Raw genomic sequence first — 21,723 nt, 5'->3', positions numbered from 1 at the left:
GAGAGGCGTCACTATTTTAGTTTTTTTAGTTTCAGCAGTTCTGTCTTTCAGGTTCAGAATGGAGATTTGTGTGTGAATGTGCACATAATCATCTTCATCTACACACTGAGCCTCCAGTTTCTCCTTATATGTGTGTGTGTGTGTGTGTGTGTGTGTGTGTGTGCACGGAGGCTTTATTGTGGCAATTTCCTCTTGGCATCGCCCCCCGACTGATGGACACCTCCTGTGTTCTGCGTCTCTCCTTATCGCTGCAGATCTATATTAAACAGCGCAGCGGAACCAGCGTATCCCTCCGCCTCGGCTGTACCTGCCATCTCCGCATCAGGTGTCTATCGACCTGTAGCTCATCTTACCCCCCCCCCCCATGAACTCATATCTCCGCCTGTGTTCTGTCTCATATTGGTGTGGGAAAGCCATCTGTGTCTGTGTGCTGCTCTGTCGTCCTCAGGAATCCCTCCTTTGGCCGTTTGCACTGTGACACCCCTTCACGTGACCTCATGCTTCATGCACGCCCGTCACACTAATCCCTCCAGGTCATTTGGGCTTCAGCAGCTGTGCTTGACATATCTTTCAACTCTCTTTCTGTCTGCCGGCGCTCACTTCTCCATGTAAATGTGTTTTGACAGCGATCCAGAGGGTCAATCTTTTTTTTTCTTTTCTTTTTTCTGACAGAAGAATTGTGGCATTTACCTCTCCAACTCTCCCTGCTGCCCCCCGCACACACTCTCCCCCCGACTACCCAGCCTCTCTACAGATCCCCTGATAGGGATGCTGCCTCTGAAGAACAGGAAATGAAACCCCCCACCCCCCCCCCCACTCCGATCTGCCGCTCCCGGGCTTTATCACGCAGAAACCTCCATTCCCAGCAGTGGCTGTCTCTCACTCCCCTAATGAACTCATTTTGCACCGACGGAGAAAACCATCTTATCTCTGCAGAGGAGGCGCCTCCCTCCTCTCCCTCTCTCCCTCCTCTCCCTCCTCTCCATCTTCTCCCTCCTCTCCCTCCTCTCCCTCACTCCTCTCCTGCAATGCCGCCTTCACCTGCCTTCTTAGTCCATATAATTGTTGCCAAGATACAGCGAGAGGTCTTCGATCTGTTTTCTCCTCATCACAGATGAGGAGAGAGTGAAAGTAATTTTTACAAAGATTAAATGCAGTTCAGTCATTAATGTGAATGCACAATACAACAACGTATTTTAAAACTTTCCAATGAACATCGCGTGGCGACAAAGCACAAAAAACTGCCTGTGGCAGCGTAGTGAGAGAACAGGAGGGTCCGGGGACATGGGGGACACGTGGGGCACGATGGACAGGGTTAAGACGAATGGAACCACAAAAAACAACTGCATTACACTAAATTGCTAATAACAGTTTTTCTGTTAAAGAGCTAAAATGTGACGATAGCCCCCCAACCCCCCATTATTAAGACAACATGTCTAATATAAGAGAAAAAAAACACCCAGTTGACCATCTTGGGTAAAAAAAAGCATTTAAAATCCGGAGCCCCGGTCCCTGGAGTGGATGATTTTAATGTGGTCATATCCCCCCCTGTTGGTTTTAAGGAGTATCATCAGACTGAGAACAGCTTGTTTTGAAGAAAGCTGACCACTGGGGGAGGGAGGGACTGGGTGGGGGGGGGGGGGTGTTGTCTGGGACTTTTCGTTGTGCATTTATACTTTGCACGTTAAACTGTAACAGAGAAAATGTGATATTTTAACTTCCCAGACACGTGCACACAAACAGATCCACTCAATCTCTTTTGAGATCGAAGAGCTTTAATTACAAGGAGGATCTGTCTCCACACTAAGACCCCTGAATTACAATTATCTCCTACTATAATCCTAATCCTTCTCTGTCTCTGTCTCTCAATCTCACTTTCTCTTTCTCCTCTCCGTTTTTTTTTTTTTTAACACAAGCTTATTGGATGATCAATAAAAAGGAAGGATGGGGAGGAATAGGCAGTGACCCACATAATGCAATGAAGTGAATCCAAATGATCACCATGTAGACCTCACCTTCACACCCAGCTGCACCTTCCTCTCAACAGTCACACCATTGTTTGCTTGTTTACACACATAAGGCAAACAGAAACCATTTTAGAGTTATAGTTTAGTACGTTTATACTGTGATTTATTATGATGCCACACTGCATTTCGTTGCTCTTTAATCTAATCTAATCTAGTAGAGTCACCCATTTATTTGTATTATCAGCCGTTTAATTGATCAATTGGAGACCTTTGCATGAATGCAGGTGTGCATTCAATGGGCCAGCTCAACAGTTTGAACGCTGGTTGTAAGTGTTGCGCATGCGCAGGACACCAGTACGGCGGCCTTGTGTTAAGCTAAAATTGCAACACAATAATGGAGCGCTATAAGAAATATCTGTCAAAATAAAGGCCTAGAATCTTCCGCCCTCAAAGACAGGGTGGACAATTCACAGCAAGGGCCCTATAAACAAAAATATCATTTAAATCCAATGTATATAGTTACAATCTTAATCATCTAATAAAATGTTTTGGGTTACTTCAACACTTCCGGAATACACGCTTTTATTTTGAAAAAAAGGTAAAGCCAGGATGTCCGCACGGATTCTGTTTAGCTTGACGCAAAAAGGGTCAATCTGCCAACGACCGGAGGAATGACACCGTGAGCTCCGCGTACCGCACGCTAGTCGCTGCCCCCTAAAGATGCCCGGTAGCCCGGTGCTGCCCTCCGCGAGGTGACCGAGGTCCCGAGCAGCAGCGGCGGCCGGTGATGGCGCTGGTCACCGTCCAGCGGTCGCCGACACCGAGCACCACCTCCAGCCCCAGCGTGTCCGTAAGTACCCGCGGACCCGTTTGACACATCGGGCTCACCTCCAGTTTCACCGGTCCGCCGCCGGTGCGGAGAGGCTCCCGTTAGCCGCCCCCCTCCCGGTCCCTCCGGTCCCTCCGGTCGCCACAGCTCGGTGCTCGCGTTCACGGGGCGGCTAACTTACTAGCTGTTAGCATCACACTCTTAAAAGTAGCCGCGAGCCGACCCGCGGGGGCGCGCGAGGTCTTCCGAGCTTCTGCGCCCGTTGCAAACTTCGCTTAACTCTCGCTCATCCGGATGACGTAACGTTAAACGTTTAGGACCGTTAACTCAGTTCCTCTCTCAAAGAATCCGCTCAGACAAACTGAGCCTTTTTTTGTATAAAAAGAAGCTTCAATTAGCTGTAAAATCAGTTTTGTTTTTTATTCTCTGATTATGCACGTGGGGTGCGCTGCCCGTCAGCCCCACGTCTACTGACGGTGGATGGAGGATGGAGAGGGTCAGTGGGACAGGCCTGGAAGGGGTCCTCTTGACCCCGACCAGAGCGGGGCGACGCTGTTGACCTCCATAGATGAGGTCCTTCACCCGAGGAAGATGCTATCGGACACAGCTGGGCTGATGTTGACCAGTCTTGTCGGACTTGGAACGTCCCCGGAAAGACCCCGGCCTCACACGGCCGGGCGATCTGAGCCTCAGTGCTGTGCAGCGTCTGACCGGGTTCCACGTTGGCCAGGCAGCAAAGTGTTTGAAAAGCATCCCTCATTGTGCCCACAAAATATTTCAAATAGTTAGCGAGCGCGATCATTGAAATGTCTTCAGCGGGCCTTGATGCCACTGAGCTTTCTATCAGTTTGTTACGGCTTTGGGAGACGCTTGCGCTCGTGTCCAGTCTGCGGAAGATCGAAGCAACGCCGCATTCACGTCACAAGAATTATGGATCCCGGGCTCAGGATACCAGCTGCTTGTCATGAGACCCGTTCCTGATGGGAGGCAGCCACGTGAGAGCTCTTGTGAGATGATGCTGAGGGGAGGAGAGGAGAGGAGAGGGGGGGGGCAGCAGAGCTTGAGCTGAGAATGAGCTCAACAGTCATGGGAGGCACAGCTGGAATGCTCGTTGTCACTTCAGCACATCTGTGATGGGCTTTCTGTCTCCTTTTATGCGTCCTCCTAATCCTTCGAACGGCGCCTTTTTGGCTTATCGTGCTTCGGTTTCATATTATTGACCCGTCAGTTGATGAAGACATAAATTAGCCTTCAGCACAGCGGGGGAACAGCCGTGTAATCTGCCCAGCAGCACACTGATCCCCCCCCCCCCCCGTTCTCATTGGCTGCAAGACCACTCCCTACACATCTGTGCAGTGGGACGTTACCATGGCGATGAGCCCGTGCATTACATCCCCGCCATGACTGTGCTTCTCATGGTGTGTTCCAATCACATATTAGTGGGACACCACCGCTGTGTGTGTGTATGTGTGCGTGTGCTTTGCAGTAATTGCACACCGACACCACGTTGCCTTTGAAATGTGCTGAGCTAAGCAGTTGTGTGTGTGTGTGTGTGTGTGTGTGTGTGTGTGTGTGTGTGTGTGTGTGTGTGTGTGTGTGCGCGTGATGCATTGGACTCTTATTCCCCTCGTGTCACCACATTTTGCCTTGAAGGCCGCTGCTGCAGGGCGCATCCTTCAGGCCTAATCACTCTCTCACCCCCCCCTGACCTCTCCGCCTAATGCATCCTTCTCCATCGCCGCGTAGCCTCACCATTCATCCGCACCGGCGTCTTGGGCACCGTAGTGGTCATGCGTACTGTGCGTGTTTTTCCCCTTTGTCCGGTTTGGTAGCCGGGTTCGACAGATTGGCGCCGAAGAGAAAGTTCCCTGAGTTTTTGTAAGGGATTACAACAACAGGCTGGGATTAAGTGTGTGTGTGTGTGTGTGTGTGTGTGGCAAACTGTGCTGGTGGGGGAGGAGGATGATTGCATTTTGGCAAAAAGATAAACCGAACAGTGGGCGGCACCCAGTGCATCCCAGGCCCTCCTCTGAGCCTCCTAACTGAAGTCACAATGGAAAGGCCTGACGTTGCCCCCCCTGAAGCCGGCCTATTAAACCCTCTCTAGATAGAAGGTTAATTGAGTCTGAATCAGCGGGGGGGAAGTGAGCCTCCCACGTCTCTTTGACCAAATGTGTCCTTTTCTGAATCAGCAGCTGCTGGTAAACGCCTGACGTGAAGCCGTTGACTATGATGTACATTTCTAGGGCGATTCATTTCTCTCTGTCTCCCTCCAGGAGTCGGGCAGTGGCGAGGAGGACCGGCGCTCCCATCCCAGGAGGTGAGACCACTTCCTGTTTCATGCTCTCGTCTCCCCTTCACTGGAATAACTCCGTTCTGGCGGCATGAGAAACTGTAGGTCGAGGGTCGGACCAACAGAGGGAGACTGCAGATCAGCTTTCACAGCTTTTTTTGTCCTCAATTACTGACTCACATGTTCGGTTTCACCCTCCCTATAACATGCTAACAAGGACTTGTGTCTATTCAACTGATTTGCATTGTCATTTTAATAAGCACCTGACCACAGGTAAGAAAATGCAACACGTGATAAATATCTCTACATGTAGGAAGCTTAAGCGTTCTTCTCTTAATGTTTTTTCCTGCTGCAAACAAATGATGTCCTGTACGGTGTCACAGGCAGGGGGGGGCGAGGGGGGGTTTGCATGGGCAAACTTTGTGGTCGCGGTGGAGTGAATGATTTCCTTTTCATGCGTCCGCGGCTTCATAAAGGACGAGGACGTCAGCCGCTGTTGTTGTCCCGGTGACTCGGGTAGCTCCGGTGTGTGTGTGTGTGTGTGTGTGTCACTTTCAGTGTAATCTTGTCTGTGGGGACGCAAGGCTTCTGCGGGGAGGGAGGGAGGGGGACATCAAAGTCTTTAATGGACTTTGTAAGGGACTCCTGTGGACCGATCCGAGCTTTGAGTGCCACCCGAGTCTGGCTTTAAAGGTATTGTTATCATAATAAGTCCTCCGTGAACGCTCTACTGTCTGGAAAACGAGTGGGTGAGACGCAGACGTCCTCTCGGGAGACTCTGGAACAAACTACATGATGTTAATTTCAACCGGAGACTCGTCAGTGAATCAAAGAAGGGCAGAGTTCCCTTTCACTTCTTTATTGCGTGCGTTTTCTTTGGTCGAGGCTCCGGTATCCATCGTGGCTTTTGCGTATGCTAGCTGGGGTGTGGGGGGCGTCATTTTTAGACCTTCTGGTGGACCTGAAACACGATGGCGATGTTCTGCTCTCCAGACATGAATGCAAACTGGTCTGAAAGCAATGAAAGTCCTCACGCACCATGTTATAACCATTTCAGTTTATGACTGCAACCGGCACTGGATAAGCCCGGGCGCCCCCCCCCGCGCAGCGCTAATAGTGCGCGACACCTGGAACACGGGGGCCCAAAGTGAACCATACCATAAAAGATTTAATATGAAGTCACACATATGAAAACTGAAACTGGGTTACATCACTGCTTTAAACCTTTAATGCACCCCAATAGTGCCAAGGAGATCATGTGGTCCCAATTATCTGTTAGGTAACACAATAAAGCAGCAGCAGCAGCAGCAGCAGCAGCTGGGGAAGTCATGTACACGCACACGCGCGCACACACACACACACACACACACACACACACACACACGCCACTCATTTCCCGTACGCCTAACATCATCATAGTCCTGTTTTACCACTTGGTGTAGCCTCACTCCAATCCACACTCTCTGCAGGGTGCAGCCAGGGGCCTCCTTTGCTGAGTGACCCCTAACTGCGTATTACATAGGAGCCGAGGTCCCATTACCCCCTCCTGCGCCCCCCCGGCAGTGCATAGGAGCCACTGAGACCCTCGGGAGCCTTTTGCTTCTGCAGCTCACGTCATGTTTTCACTCGATTTCTATTCATTTGTAAAGTGCTTTGGATTGTGGTTTTTAAAAATAAATCTTGATTCTATTATTGATTTAATACCTTTTTAATATCTTTCCCTGTGCAGCTTTTAGTCTCACTTAGCCTGACTTTACAACAGCTGCGGCGTCTGACACCTGACTGATCAGGACCGTCCGCCGTGCATGTCTCTCCGTGCAGAGTGCGGTGCGCGTGTTCGTCTCTGGCCCAGATGCACCACCAGCGGAGCCGGTTCATTTAACGAGCGCGCCGTTGAAGGAAGGAGAAGGGCGGGGCCAGAGAACACCATCTGCGTTTGTTGTTTACGCAGCCGAATGTCGTTAGTGAAGTTTCCAGGATGCACCAAATAAGCAACACGCACAATACAAACGCGTAACGTGGCACCGATTTGTTCCACTTGAGAATCACGGCGTCGGTTGCTAATCGACATCCGAAACAAAATCCCGAGTACTTTTGAGGCAGCTTCGCTTGCGTTTGGTGGCCGCGCACCGTGTCCTCCTCGCCCGGGGGCCGTCGCAGCGCTCCCTGCCTCTCCGCGGTCAAGCGCTCCGCCGGCGACAGGTGCGGCCCGAGTGGTGCGCAAACATTTGAACTGAAGGCGTTGCAGTTGAGCCGCTCTTTGCTTTGCTTTTGTTTCCCGTCCAGTGGCCCGTTTTTTTCTTTTTTTTTAACGGTAAACAGCTGGCTTCAGGCAGTGACCAGAGAGGCCCCACTCTAGGAAACACACACACACACACACACACACACTGTAACGTACACAACTTAATGACTACGGAACACTTGACCCGCATGTTTCTGCCAATTCCCATCAAAGTGGCAGAGGATGGCGGTTGTGAAACTTGTCTGTGTCTTTGCTCAACACAACAACACACTCGTGTTCCCAGGCCACAGGCTGTGTGTGTGTGTGTGTGTGTGTGTGTGTGTGTTGGGTTTTAAGGCGTTTGCAACCTGCCTTGTGGTGCAACAGTTGTTGATGGGAAGCCGAGATGGACTAAGGTTTGCGTGTCAGTTTGATGTTCGACGTAGCGTTAAAAGGTAAACACACACACACACACACTATCCTGTGCCATGTGTTTGTTATCTACTTGAAAACGACCAATAAAACATCTCAAGCCCGCCGAGGTGACTCAAAGGTCTGACACGATAGCGGCTTTTGTCGGGACAGTGTTGTTGGGAAGATCACTTTGATTATTATGCCATTTTAAGACTTTGAGAAGCATAACGCATCCAAGCAGCGCTTTAAATGAATAGTTACATCGAAATATTCTAGTTTACGGGTTATTGTTGCAAGAGTAAACGTTTCCAAGTGATCCAAGGAGCACAACGCTCTTGTGTTTGAATTTCTTGCAGCATAGCCCCAAAGAGAGTACAGTCCACCTTGGGCTGTTACTGAAAACACGCGCGCAGGAAGCGGGCCGACCTCTGCGCGCTCGCATTACAGGAACTGAACAAAATGTTCGGCTCGTACGTTTTCGACGCGTTACGTCACCGCAGGCCCTCAACAGCGCATGTCACAATACAAGAGACTGTTTTAAAATGTTTTATAAGCTGCGTGACACATGTGACCAAACGCGTGTCTCCACATTGGCGTGTTTAATAGCCCCAATGGATGATCAATGCACTGTGTAAAGAACATGAAGGAAGTGTCGCAGCGCTTCAGTAACCTTATTCTTAGCCTTATTCTACTAAACCATTGCACTAGCATTTCATTTTACTTTATTTTATTACTTGTGCACTGTTGTCTTGTCTGTCTACTGTCGCGCACTAACCGCCAAGACAAATTCCTTGTATGTTTAGCATATTTTGGCAAATAAATGTTTCCTGATTCCTGAACATCAGTGTGAAGCAATGTGCCTGTTTGGCTCTTGGCTCAAGATTTGTTTTGTTGTTGTTGTTTTTTGAGAATTGTTGTTCTCTTGCTCCTCGCATGTCGGCACGCCAGCAGATTATGAAACGTTTAATGGGCTATAAAAATAAACCAAAACATGTCCTGTGTGTGTGTTGCGGGGGCGGGTCGTTGCCATCTCCCCGTTACCTAGATACCACAAGCTTTCCCGGTATCATTAATCAACAGCGTTCTACGTTGCATCTTGGGAAAGTTTGTGACCAGGAGCGTGCACCTTTTAAGCAAACTTCACACGCGGGCGCGCGCTCAGCCGGAGAGGGGGAGAGGGGGGAGAGAGGAGAGAGGGGAGAGGGGGGGCATTCCGCTTCGAGCAATTCTGCTTCCAATAAACTGCTGGAGAAACTCCCTGCACGGCTGCCAGCTTGTTCCCTCCCCCGCATGTGTCTGACTCCTCCCCCCCGCACGTGTCTGACTCCTCCCCCCGCATGTCCTGTGACTCCTCCCCCCCCCCCGCTGAGTCGTGCAGCCAGTGAGTGACCCGAGACAGTCACACGCCTCCGTGCTGCACGCGGGCGAGGACTCGAGGACTCGGCTCTCTGTAGCGGGATGAAGAGCGTTTAGGGGACAGCGTGGGACTCGCGCGTGTTTCTTCTGGAGCCCCGGGACCCCCCCCCCCGCCCTCCCCCCTTTCCGGTTTCTGTCCGCGGAGTGGTCCATCGCGACGGGGACAAGAACCGGGAGGACACGCGCTCCGCGGAATAATTTGTTTTACTTTATTGCGACTTTTATCAACAACAGAGGAAGTTAGGAGACGTTTCGGAATGACTGTTGGAGAAGACTAGAAGGTTCCTTTTTTCTTTCTTTCTTTGCGCCCTGTTGAGACCAAGAGCACCTGCCAGAACCCCCTCACCCCCTTCCTCCCCCCTCCCGGCATGACGCTCGGCGAGGTGTCCGGGTCCGACGGCTCGTCGGCGGGCAGCTTCTGCTCGTGCTGCGGTGCCAAGATGGAGCTCGTGGCAAACAATCACATCAACCAGCTGTGAGTTTGAAGAAACACGAGGTTTTGGAGAGTTCAGTGTTGTCCCCTCGTGGTGTGTCTCCCGTTGTACACGCGCGAGTACGCCGAGCATGTGTCGATATCAACATCTGGGACGGGCGCGCTTCCCGGTGACGTGGGCGGGTCGTGACGCACCGTGGTACAGCTGTTTGGACCCACTCAGCTGGATGTGGTGTGACTCACCCGACCGGTTCCACGGGCTCCCGGTAAAAGAGGCAAAGCCACCCAGTCACGAGACCTTGTCCTTCCCCCTTTGTGTTTGTCCAAGGCTGGGACACCGTGTGAGTGGATACTTATGGTTGTTGGTACATTATTACTCAGTTTTTTTATTTTTTATTAAGCGGAAATAAGTTTGAGGAAGACTTAAACTTTACTTTAGGAAACCAGGACACGAAGGAATAAAACCTTTTGAATAAAACCACACGAGCGACTGAGCTCAAGATGTAAACTCCTGATGGATCTTATCTGCGATCCGTGTGGACATCAAGGAGCAGCGAGGTAAAGGATCCTTTCTGCTTCGGAGATCTCAAACGGGATTCAATCGACCTCGGGTCAAGATCAAAGGCCGCTCTTTTGCTCAACAAATCAGGAGGGAAAAAAAGAAATCAGTGTGGAAAGTTAGTCCAACTGGATTAAGAGATGATGAAATCCAACCAACCAATTGAATTCATTTAGCTGCCGTGTTTGTGTCTTGATGTTGTGTAACCTTCTGGGTGCACTGAGGAATCCGCTGTGTCCGTCGCCGCGTTGGTTCTGGGTGAAGTCGAGGTCGAACCGTCTCATCGGTTCCCAGCAGGTCCACCCGCGGTTATTGCAGTGAGGTTGTTGAGTAAACGCAGCGTTTCGCCTTTTTTTTTTTCCGGGGCTGCACCCAGTCTTCAAGGAAGTGTATTTATTTAATTATTTCTAGTTGTGTGCATAAATAGCGTTGATGGGAAGACGTTACTGCAGCTCACACACACACACACACACACACACACACACACACACACACACAGGGCAGTGTGTCCAGTAAATAGCAGCAGATGGGGGAATCTTCTGACTTGGTTCCTGTCCTGGTTTGGTTGCCGACGTTGCATGATTTAACCCCCCCCCACACTTATTTTGTATACAGGATAGAATCCTTTCATCTGCAGCGCCTATAGTGTGTGTGTGTGTGTGTGTGTGTGTGCGTGTGCGCGCGCCTGTTTGCAAAGCTTTAAGTGTTACCTGTGGCTGCGCGCCGTCTGGGGGATGTTTGTTTCCCCCCCCCCCCTGAAGCCCTCTCTTCCGCTGCACTTGACTTCCAAAGAAACCAGAGGAAACGCGCGAGGAGCTCGAGGGTGCAGGTCGCTGGGTGTAGGTCGCTCCCAGTGCCTTTTAGCGTGTGTGATGATGACCGCGCGGCGCGTTGAGGCGTCAAAGCGACATTTGAACGGGTCTCTCAGAACAGCAACGGCGGCCAGAGTTTGCTCAGGTCGCTGCTGCCTGCTCTCTGGGTTATTAAAGAATCTTCTAGTCTGTGTTTAGTGTGACCTGGCATTGCTTTGTCGTTATCAGCCCTGACCCTTTCTCTCTCTCACACACACACACACACACACACACACACACACAGAGCAGCTAACTCCCCGTCTTTCCTGTGAGCTCTCTGGTGCAAACCCATACGGCCTTTAGCGGGGGCCTATATTTATCCTACTCTCCTCCTGAGAGTGACTAATATGGGCACGGGCAGCCGGGGGGGTGGCGGTCGCCCACTTGTCGGCCCACCGTGTGGAGTGGTCCTTACATAGTGATGATTGTGCCCCAACCAGCACCTCCTGCCGAAGATGAGCCCCTCTGGCTCCGTCTCCCCTCCTCGCCGACCTCCCTCCCTCCCTCCGTCGCCCGCCGCTCATTTGCGTTTACGTCGTTCTGGGAAGTGCGGAACTCGTTGGAACTCGTTGCCCTTTTGTGTTGCGTATTTCTGGCCTCCGAGCGGTCGCTGCGATCAGAGGCACGCGCAGGCCTCGCTGTCGTAGAAAGGCTTTTTATGTACAGTAAGTCAGCCGCGCTCTTCCTATTAATAGCCGGGACTTTTAAAGGGCCGCAGTATTTTTAGAATCTGTAGTTGAAAGTCATTCAGAGCCTCCCCCCCCCCGCCGCCCCCTCCCCCCCCAACACGCACACCTCCAGGCACCAGGTTTGCATTCCGCTTCCTCGCCGCGCAGGTGTGAAAGCGCCTGAATGCTTGCGTGCAGGAACTTTTTCGGGAAGAGTTCAGGTGTCGTGTTATAGATGACATTGTGCAGCAGCAGCAGCAGTGTTGCGCAGAGGCTTTTGCCAAGTACAGTACACGTGTGTGTGTGCGCGTGTGCGTGCGCGCACAGCGGGACATGATGCAGCAGGAAGAGAGACGCATAGACATGAAGAGTAGGACGTGCAGTGGAGAGGAAGTGGCAGAGGGCACGGTGACAGGAAACAGCTGGGTCAAGGGTGAGTGGATCACGGGAAATTAGCTGGGCACAAAGCTGTGCTTTGCGTTACTGCCCCCCCACCCCCCCCCCCCCCCCCTGCACCCCCCACTCGCTCCTCCTGCGCGTCCTCGCTGTGTGAGCAGAACTCAGGAAGCCCGATTAGCAGACGGCGTGAAACCGAAGAACCGCAGAACCCGATGAACTTGCTGGCTTCATTGAGGCCGCTGCGGAGGGCGAGATGGACCGTCAACGCGAGCACACGAACCCGTCTCTTTCTGAACGCGTCTGTGGCTGTGATGTCACCGCGGCCCTTTTGGATCCACCCCGGCGATCAGAACTCTCGCGTTGAAGTCGAGCGGAACGGCGGGTCGGCGCCTCCTCTGGCAGCGCACCGGCTCCTGTGTTGTGTTGTGATGGACGACAAACGGCAGTCGGCTTAAACTTGACATTTACTGTATTTGACCTGTTGACCCCGATTAAAGTCCACGGACGAGGAGGTCGAGGGTATAAATAAACCCAGTGAAGGAGAGTCCCGGGCAAAGGGCGAGTAATCAAATAAGGAAATTATAAACCAATAAATGAAATCTATTAAAGCCGGCAGATACTTTAAAGTACTTCTAAATAAATCTGTTTCACTTTAAGGCCCCGTTTGCCTGGTCGACGTTCTTGTGGTTGTACTTGTTCCTCTTCCTACATGGGAGACGTTCCTCAGTTTGACTTGTGGTTCCAATTTTGGCAAAACCAGCATCTCCACAACGCCCAGTGTGTGATTACTAAACGCTCCACTTGCGTAGTTTGCACTGTTGATTTATTGTTTTGTTTATTGTTTTTTTGCCCTCTGAGTCTGAATTATCTCCGACATTAAAGCGCATCTTGGCGTTTTATTACTGCGTCAGTGAGAAACTGATGATAAAATAAACAACAATATAACAGCCAAGGAGCCCATTTGGCTTCGCAGTGAGCGTGTTTCTACATCCTGTTGAAAACAAGGTCGCCATTGCTCAACGCTCCCTCGTCATGTCACTCTGATACTGGGGTGGGTGGGGGGGGCAGGCAGGCATAGGCCGATGTGCCCCCCCCCCCCCCCCGCTACGATCATCCTGCAGTCACGTGATGTGTTCGACTGAGAGAAAGTGATGACAGGCATCCTGTCCTGCCGGCCGGCTCTTATTTCCGCTCGGACGCTGTGGAGGAGAAGACTGTCCTCCCTCTCACAACCCCGGTCTCCCCCTCAAACCCCCCCCCCCCCCTCCTCCCCCCTCCGCTCCCCAAATCCCTCCCTGCCCTCAGCTGCGTGTGTGAGTACGTCCGTGTGTTTGTGATCCAGCTGTGTGGAGGAGAACATTGTGTTCCGAGTTCAACTTGGGGCTTGGATCTTGTTTTACTTCCACTGGCCTGTCGGCTCTGATTTTTTTTTTTTTTTTCTTTTCTGTTTTTTGTTTTTGGGAGCCTGCAGCCCGCCGAGGCCGGCTGAGTAGATCATTGTGACACTGACATAAGCCCCCGACAATGCTCGCCTGTTCCCTGCTCCCATCCTTTGCTTATTAAGTGACGCCGGGGTCGGGCCTGTTCGAGAAAGTGAAAACAAATGACATAAGTGCCGCGGTGGAAAGGCATTCATGTGCGCTTCTCTCATCTCCTCTCCTCCCCAGCATCAGCGAGAGCTTCCTCACCGTGAAAGGCGCCGCCCTGTTCCTCCCCAGGGGGAACGGCCCCGCGGCCAACTGCGCGCCTCGCACCAGCCAACGCAGGAACAAGCACACAGGTGAGCGCACGGACGTAGCTCCGCCCACTCTCTGGCCCTGGGAATCGAAACCCCCGCCCCCCCCGAGGGGCCGACGTGAGATCAAATGTCGGCGTGTGTTTCTCAGCTGGAAGCTGCGCGTCAGGTTTAAACGCTTTGGAGACCAGCGTTCCTGGAAGGCATGGAGGGCTTTGTTTCCTCTCCGATGTGGAGATCAGGTTGAATGCAGGGAAAGAGGCTCCAGTGGTAATAGACGGGAAACTTGTGTGAATGACGTGTTCTCTTTGTTGTTATGGCAACCTGCAAAATGCCAAGGAGCCCAAAACTAAACGAGGATTTGTGACCTTTCACCTCACCTTTCTCTCCAGGTGACCTCCAGAAACATCTTCAGACCATGTTCACGGTGCTGCGGCCAGAGGACACCATCCGACTGGTAAGTAGCGCGCGCACACACACACACACACACACACACACACACACACACACACACACACACACACACACACACACACACACACACACACACACACACACACACACACACACACACACACACACACACACACACACACACACACACAGTTTCAGGTCTTTTGTTAGCAAACTGAAGGCCTGAAACTGGTTATGGAACCAGTTTTGCTGAACATTTAAAGTCTTAACTCTGAACAGAAACACCCGTACGTACAACGCACGAGCACTCAAACCAGTAGCTCCTTTTTGATAGAGAGGTATTCCGGTTCTTCAGGTATCTCCTCCCTCCCTTTACCCGCAGGCCGTGCGCCTGGAGAGCGCCTACCCTCAGGTAACCCGCTATATGGTGGTGGTCTCCACCAATGGGCGACAGGACACGGAGGAGAGCGTCGTGCTGGGCGTGGACTTCGTCTCCTCCGACAGGTCGGTGGCATTAAAGCTCGTTGGTACCGTCACGTGACGGCGCGCCGCCCGGGGGCTTCGCGCCGCTGCTGGTTAGACGTTTAAACCTGTCGATCTTCCCACCTGCAGCTGTACAGTCGGGCTGGTTCTACCTCTCTGGAGTGACACTTTGATCCACCTGGATGGAGACGGGTAAGAGACCATGACCCCACCCCCCGCTCCCACCCACTGCTCCACCCTGATGACGGTTACTTAGTCACGTCACCGGAGGAAGAATGTTGCTGTTGTAAGACGGGTATTAACTATTAAAGGTCTCTTTTTCTTCACAGGGGTTTCAGTGTTTCCACGGTGAACAGGGTTCATGTGTTTAAGCCGGTTTCTGTCCAGGCCATGTGGTAAGCACCCGTATGGTTTCATGTGGAGTGGCATTCAGGTTAAGATTCAGGCCTCAAAACGCTGTATTCATTGTCCCCCCCCCCCCCTTCCCTTTGACTTTGACCTCCAGCCGTTTATCTCTGTCATTGTTACTTGTCTTCTCACTGTTTTTTTTCCCCTTTTTGTTTTTCATTATCTCTCTTCCTTCCAGCGCCTCCGTTATCTTTCCTTGTCTCACTCGCCGCTGCTACTCCTTCATTTCTTCCCCGCTCTTCATTTCCTGGTCTCTTTTGTTGCCTTCAGCTTACATCTCCACTATGTCGGTGGAATCTTTCCCTTCTCTTCTGGTTTCTATCGATATCAATTCCTATTCAATCAACCCACTCCATTATATTTCTCATGTGCTATTCTTTATTCCTCACACCATTTGGACCTCCCGTTGTTAAAGCCTCCCCTGGTTTCAATCTGTTATTTGAAGGACACAGTCGTGTTTAATCGTGATTTCTCGCTGCCGTAGTTTCTTTATTTTTTATCTTTTGGCTCCTCCAGATGACCTCAAGTTAACCCCCTTCCCCCCCAACATCTGTGTGCCTCAGGTCGGCCCTGCAGTCGCTGCACAAAGCCAGCGAGGTTGCCCGCTGCCACAACCACTACCCGGGCTCCCTGTTCCTGACCTGGGTCAGCTACTACCAGAGCCGCGTCGCCTCCAACCAGGTCTGCGTCAACGAGTGGAACGCCATGCAGGACGTGGAGTCGCACCGCGCCAACTCCCCCGTCCTCTTCACTGACCTGTGAGTGGAGGCACGCACGCCGTCTGCGCTGTAACATCTGGAATGTTACTCGTTTCGCGGGGGCATTCCAGGCGTGGGATCATTTTCATTTGGTGCGGCAAGCAGGCAGAGCTCACTAGCTCACTAGCACTGCAGCGTTTCACTCACATGAACTAAACAATGTCTAACGCGTGAGCTGAAGAATAGTACAAAGGGTTTTTTAGTGACTAGTAGCTGTGTTGTGTTCAACTTGCTCCAATGCTTTTGCAAACGTTGCAATAGAACAACCGCTGCTATAGTTTAATTCTTCCTAAAACGTCACTGTATCAGTGATATCGTGATCAGGGTTAAAAGGACGGAATCATTCTGATGGCAAAGCTCTTCAGATCATTCACTTATCAAGTAGAACACAGTCTGCAGTCAGTCACGGGGTTGTTTTCTATTACTTTATTACTTTTCATTTCCATGTGATGCTATTCATAATATAACAGTCATCCTTTTATAGAAATCAATTCAAAGCAGACTATCACTTAATGGGCGAAGCTACTCCTCTCTCTGAGAAGCGGAGGGTACCCCATCACCACAGCCGAGGCCTCAGAGGTCACATGGCTCCGCACCGTCACCTCCCCGGGCCGCAAAGCGCAGCGAACGCCTCAGCAAACACGCCGATGGACGCGCGCGTCGGATCTTTGGCGGCAGAGACGTCAAGCGGATGGGGAAAGCACAGACACGAGCTGCAGGATATTTACCGGACCGGTGAAATTCCCCTCCGCTGCCTCGTCACGTGCATCACTACGGATTTAGAGGAATCGGGGTCCACTCAAAACTCGACTGACAAGAAGCAGCCATTCTGGAAACACAAATAGTTCAGACTCTATCTTTGGAGGAGGTGTGTTTGCACTCGAGTGCACTTATCATCAGGATTGCACACACACACACACACACACACTCCCTGTTTGTTGTCCAGCAGAGGGAGACTGCCGGAGCCGCAGGAGCTGCCAGGATTTGTTGACACGGCCGGTCAACGTCCTTGTGCACCCGCTGCACGGCTCGCACGGCAGGAAGAGGCGTAATAATCTTGCTGCGTTGTGGTATTTGGTGATTTTAATGGGGAATTCTTCCATCCGGGAAGCGACGTGATTTGCACCACCGGTGTCGCCATAACGTGTGCGCTTCACTCACAGCCGCCCGTCCTTCGGTCTGCGGGCGGGTTCGGGCTTGTTGTTGGGTTTTAGGGTTTAGTGGAAGGTCATAACCGACCCGTATCGGTTACCTCACCCCGCGCGGCCTCGGAGCTCGTTCTGGCGTCGAAGTGAACAGGCGGACTCCCCCACCCACACTTCTTCTCCGCGCTGCCAAGGCCTCTTTGTACCCGCTCGGGGAGGTGGTTGGGCCGCTGGTTGGTGTCCGTCAGTGTGACCTACGGAGGCCAAATGCGCGGCGCTCCACAAGGGCACTTTGTTGTGGATGACCGACGGGCGATTTCCCATCTACGTTTCTGACAATCGGACAGAGCGGCAATTCTCTCGTGGATCAAGGACGCTCTGTGAGAGGAAAGTGAATCAAGGGACAGATGGAAGGTGCCGCCGCCGCGGCTCTGAAGGCGGTTTACTGCTTCAAAAATGGGCTGTTTGCAACTGTATGTCCTTTTCGTGACGGCGTCTTGTCTCCGTGTGCAGACCCACGGAGGGAGAGCGCACGGAGCGGCTCATCAGGATGCGCCTGAGAGAGATCATGATGCAGAAGGACCTGGAGAACGTCACCTGTAAGGAGGTAAGAGGTCCACGGGGACATTTCTGTCGCACAGCTTCACTCGTTGAGTCGCCAGTGAGCTGATCTTTAAACCATCGTACCAGATCCGAACGGAGCTGGAGAGGCAGATGGTTTGTAACCTGAGGGACTTCAAGGAGTTCATAGACAACGAGATGATCACCATCCTGGGACAGATGGACAGCCCCACTGAAATCTTTGAACACGTCTACCTGGTAAGAGCTTCCCAGCTAAGAGGGAGCGACCGCTCTTTCCTTTCTGCACGCGCGTCGATAACCACGGCGCTTGTCGTCTCCAGGGCTCTGAGTGGAACGCCTCTAATCTGGACGAGCTGCAGAGCAGCGGGTAAGAGATCCGTCAGGAACCAACTGATTAACTCACTTTAATAAACGAGAGAATTTACTCTCGTCATCGTCTCGTTGTCTCTCCCGCAGAGTGCTCTACATCCTGAACGTGACCAGGGAGATAGACAACTTCTTCCCGGGGACGTTTCAGTACCACAACATCCGCGTGTACGACGAGGAGGCCACCAACCTGCTGGAGTACTGGAACGAGACCTACAAGTTCATCACCAAAGCCAAGTAGGCCCGGCGCTCGCACGAAGCTCCGCCTTCCGCTTCTCCGCCTCCTTTTTTGTATTCATTTTTAATCCGACGTGCTTTGTCTCCGCCTGTCGTAGGAAAGCCGGCGCCAAGTGTCTGGTCCACTGCAAGATGGGCGTGAGTCGCTCCGCCTCCACGGTCATCGCCTACGCCATGAAGGAGTACGGCTGGGACCTGGACACCGCCTTCGATTACGTCAAAGACAGGCGCGCCGTCACCAAGCCCAACCCCGCCTTCATGAAGCAGCTGGAGGAGTATCAGGGAATTCTGCTGGCCAGGTGGGCTTCCCCGTCCCCCGCGGTTATTCGCGTCCTTTCGCGCGGCATCTCTGAGCTCACGACCGATGTGTTTTCCTTCGTTTCCACAGCAAACAAAGGCACAATAAGCTCTGGCGCTCGCACTCCGACGGCGAGCTGTCGGACCGCCCGGAGTCGACTCGCAAAGCCTCGTCGCTGGGCCGCTCCGACTCCCACAACGGCAACGCCTCCTCCCCCTCCTTGCACCACTTCCTGGGCGTGGCCGTGCTGCGGGCGCTGGGCGCCGGGGACTCGGAGGAGGTCGGATCCGGCCCCCAGCGGCCGCTCCCCCTCCCCCGGGCAGCCACCGTCGTCCCGGAGGCGGGGCCGGACAACTCGACCAGCGTGTCCGTCGCGGTGCCCGTCGCTTTGCCCCACCCTGCTCCGTCACTCCACATCTCACCCCCCACCCCTGAACTGCGACGCGCTCGCCGCAGCCCCCCCTCGCACCTGTCGATTCCGGCGCCCAAACGCACGCCGCTGGAGCTTTGCCTCAATCCGCCCGAGCGGAGCAGCTCGGAGGAAAGCTCGGCTCTCGCGCCGGGCTCCGCCGACTCGGACACTCCGGACCAATCGTTATCGGACGTTACGGGTGACGGGCGGAGCCCCCCCGGGCCCGTGAGCAGCCCGCCCCGCCGCCCGGTCCTCCTCCTCCTCGCCGCCAGCAACAACAACAACAACCACGACGACAACAACAACCCCGGCGAGGCGAGGACGGGCCGCGGCGAGGCCGACGGGTCGTCCAGCCACAGCGCCGACAGCGCCGACAGCATCGACTTCTTCAGCGCCAGGGAGAAGTTCCTGGGCTTGGCCCAAGATGGCCGCCCGCGGACGCCTTCTGAGCAGAGGACGACGGCGTCCCCCGAGGAGAGCGAAGAGGCCGAGGTCAGGGAGGAAGAGGAGCAGGGCTGCGGGAGCACTCAGGTAATCGCTCCGTCAGCACTTTTCACGTTGATTAATGTTTATTATTGTACGGACACGACTCACTGGCTCGCTCTCTTTTCCTCCCCGCAGTCCGACCGAACTCACCATGACAACGGGGTATCGGTCCGCCATATTGTCACCGAGATCGAAGCCATATGCCACCCCACCTCCGGCCTTCCTCCCGCCTCCCCTCCGTCCCTCCCGCCGCCCCCCCACGGCCCCGAGCCCATCCGACCAGAGCACCGGCCGGAGGCAGAGGCCCCCGAAGCCCCGCAGGGCCCACTGACTCCGCCTCCCCACCCGCAGTGCCCCTCCATGCTGCCGAGCGATTGGCCGGCGGGCTCGGTGCGGCGGGCCACCGAGCAGCTGGAGCAGAAGCTGAAGCAGGAAATGGAGATGGCCGCGTCCCAGCGCTCCCCGCTGCACTCCCCCAGCGGCGAGCATCCTCCCCAGCCGCGGGTCACCCAGGGCGGGGTCGCGCGGGGAGAGGCCGCGGCCGCACCCGCCGACCCCCTCCCAGACCTGCCGCGCCCCCCCGACTCGAGCGGCGGCCGTGTCTCTGCGGCGCCACCGACCACTGAGCCACCAGATGGCCGCGTGATGACATCATCACCCCCCGTAGATACCTCAGCCCAAAGACAAACCCAAATGACTCTGGAGGGGGCGACCGTGCAGGAGTCGGACGCGGACCAGAGGCCGGAGCCCGGCTCGCGGGGGGCCTGCGGCGCCGTCTGTGAGGCCGGGAGGCGGCTGGCTCGTGGCAGCCAAGAGCTGGAGAAGATTCAGCAGACACTGAGGGAGCTGCAGGCTTTCCTCCACGAGGGGACGGCGGGGCCGCCCCGGGGGGGGAGGGACACCATGGACACCGAGTCGGAACCTTGCGAAGGGCGGAGTTCTGAACAGCCCGCCCCGGGCCTGGAAGGAGGGCAGCGGCGCCGCGAGAGACGAGAGGGGAAGAGCTTCCGGGAGCCGATGGGGTGGCGCAGAGCCACGGCGCTGGAGGCCCGTATCCGCCAGGCGGGCCTCACCCCCCCCTCGCTGATGAAGAGGTCGGCCTCCCTGGCTAAACTGGACTGTCTGGAGCTGTCGGCCAACGACCTCAGCGACCTCGACCTGCGGACGCACGCCAGGACGCCGATGGCGTCGCATTCCCAGGACTCTTTCTCGCCGTGCGCGTCGTACCCCGACGACTCCTGGAAGAAGCAGAAGGTGTTGGCTCGCGGCGCCCCCCCCCAAAAGACGGCGCTCTCCCACGGCGGCGGGGGGGAGGCCGCCGAGTCATCGTCGTCGCCCTCCCTGCGCTCCTCCTCCCCTGCGGGCGAGAGGGAGGAGCCGGACGGGAGCGGCGGCGGCGGCGCTCCGGCGCGTCAGCAGGGGCGGGGCCACTCGTCGAGGCGATGCCGCAAAGGCTCCGGCGAGAAAAAGCAGCGGGCCGCCGTGTTGTACAACACCATGTGAACTGGAAACACGGCTGGAAGCGGTGCACACGCGTGATGTGTGTGAATGTTGTAGCGGGTGAACTGGAGGACACGCACACGGACGTTTGCATGTAAACACTGGATGTGTTGTTTCAACTGTAGCTCATGTTTGTATGTGCGGGCATGAAATATGAATGTGCAAATGAAGACTGAAGCGTGTGCACACACGCTATGCACACGTGTGTGCGCTCTGTCAGGAAGCGTTTGGTTTTTGGTGTTTGACCCACACTTCCTGTTCAGAGCTTCTACAACAAGAGGGGGCGCTGTTCTCCAAACAAGCACTTTACTGTTTCACTGATTTAGTTTTATTTGAAACCCGGGAGGATTCTTTTTGCCCTGATCTCGGTCGACTTGTTTTTGTAAAGCGTGTTTTCTTCATTCAGATTTTAATTGAACCAGGACAACTGGTCAACTTTTTTTTTAATTAAATGCTTTAGCATTAAATAAACAAGTTCGTTTTAACCACTGTGTTGGTGCTTTGTGTCCACGCGTACATTTTGAGGAGGAAACGAATGAGGTGAGTATTGACTTCACTGCCGCCTGCAGGCCGAGCAGAGAACTACAGCTTCCAACCAGTGAAACGAGTTGAAATGTGTCACGTGACATTTATGATGAAGGGTCATTTCTACCCGTCACGTCTCCTTGGCGCTCGCACAGCTTATTCCAGGCCGACATTTCACCTCCCGCTTCATGTGGGTAATTAAACAGTGAGATGTAGGCCACCGGGCCCCGCTGTGACAGCCCCCCCCCACTGCACCACAGGGTGAGATTTACAGACTATTATTAAGATGTTTAACCTTCTCTTAACTGTGGTGGCAGTTGGGGG

General features: G+C 53.8%; 1 protein-coding gene across 5 annotated transcripts; it reads left to right on the top strand.

Moving 5' to 3' along the window:
- Positions 1 to 2,547: 2,547 nt before the first annotated feature.
- Positions 2,548 to 21,359, top strand: ssh2a (slingshot protein phosphatase 2a). 5 transcript variants are annotated; one of them, XM_040183265.2, is made up of 15 exons: positions 2,548 to 2,817; positions 5,073 to 5,116; positions 13,718 to 13,830; positions 14,178 to 14,242; positions 14,582 to 14,703; positions 14,812 to 14,874; positions 15,012 to 15,077; positions 15,654 to 15,848; positions 17,507 to 17,600; positions 17,684 to 17,812; positions 17,896 to 17,942; positions 18,032 to 18,178; positions 18,277 to 18,477; positions 18,567 to 19,419; positions 19,510 to 21,359. In XM_040183265.2, the coding sequence occupies exons 1-15, from the start codon at positions 2,755 to 2,757 to the stop codon at positions 20,875 to 20,877; spliced, it is 3,570 nt and encodes a 1,189-aa protein (XP_040039199.2). In that variant the 5' UTR covers positions 2,548 to 2,754; the 3' UTR covers positions 20,878 to 21,359. The 5 variants fall into 5 exon arrangements, with proteins under 5 accessions (XP_040039199.2, XP_077963686.1, XP_040039200.2 ...); XM_078107560.1 differs by lacking the exons at positions 2,548 to 2,817; positions 5,073 to 5,116 and adding an exon at positions 7,687 to 7,765; XM_040183266.2 differs by lacking the exons at positions 2,548 to 2,817; positions 5,073 to 5,116 and adding an exon at positions 8,961 to 9,615.
- Positions 21,360 to 21,723: the final 364 nt, after the last annotated feature.

The sequence above is a fragment of the Gasterosteus aculeatus genome, chromosome 1 (genome assembly GCF_964276395.1).
Source record: "Gasterosteus aculeatus chromosome 1, fGasAcu3.hap1.1, whole genome shotgun sequence".
NCBI lineage: Eukaryota > Metazoa > Chordata > Actinopteri > Perciformes > Gasterosteidae > Gasterosteus > Gasterosteus aculeatus.
This window is presented reverse-complemented; position numbering and strand designations above follow the sequence as displayed.

What these genes read in the sequence shown, in the direction of transcription:
- ssh2a (XM_040183265.2), top strand. Translation starts at nt 2,755, where the DNA reads ATGGCGCTGGTCACCGTCCAGCGGTCGCCGACACCGAGCACCACCTCC. An exon ending in CAGAGGACACCATCCGACTG is followed by an intron (nt 14,243 to 14,581) that starts GTAAGTAGCGCG and finishes CTTTACCCGCAG; the next exon opens with GCCGTGCGCCTGGAGAGCGC. An exon ending in GACTTCGTCTCCTCCGACAG is followed by an intron (nt 14,704 to 14,811) that starts GTCGGTGGCATT and finishes TCCCACCTGCAG; the next exon opens with CTGTACAGTCGGGCTGGTTC.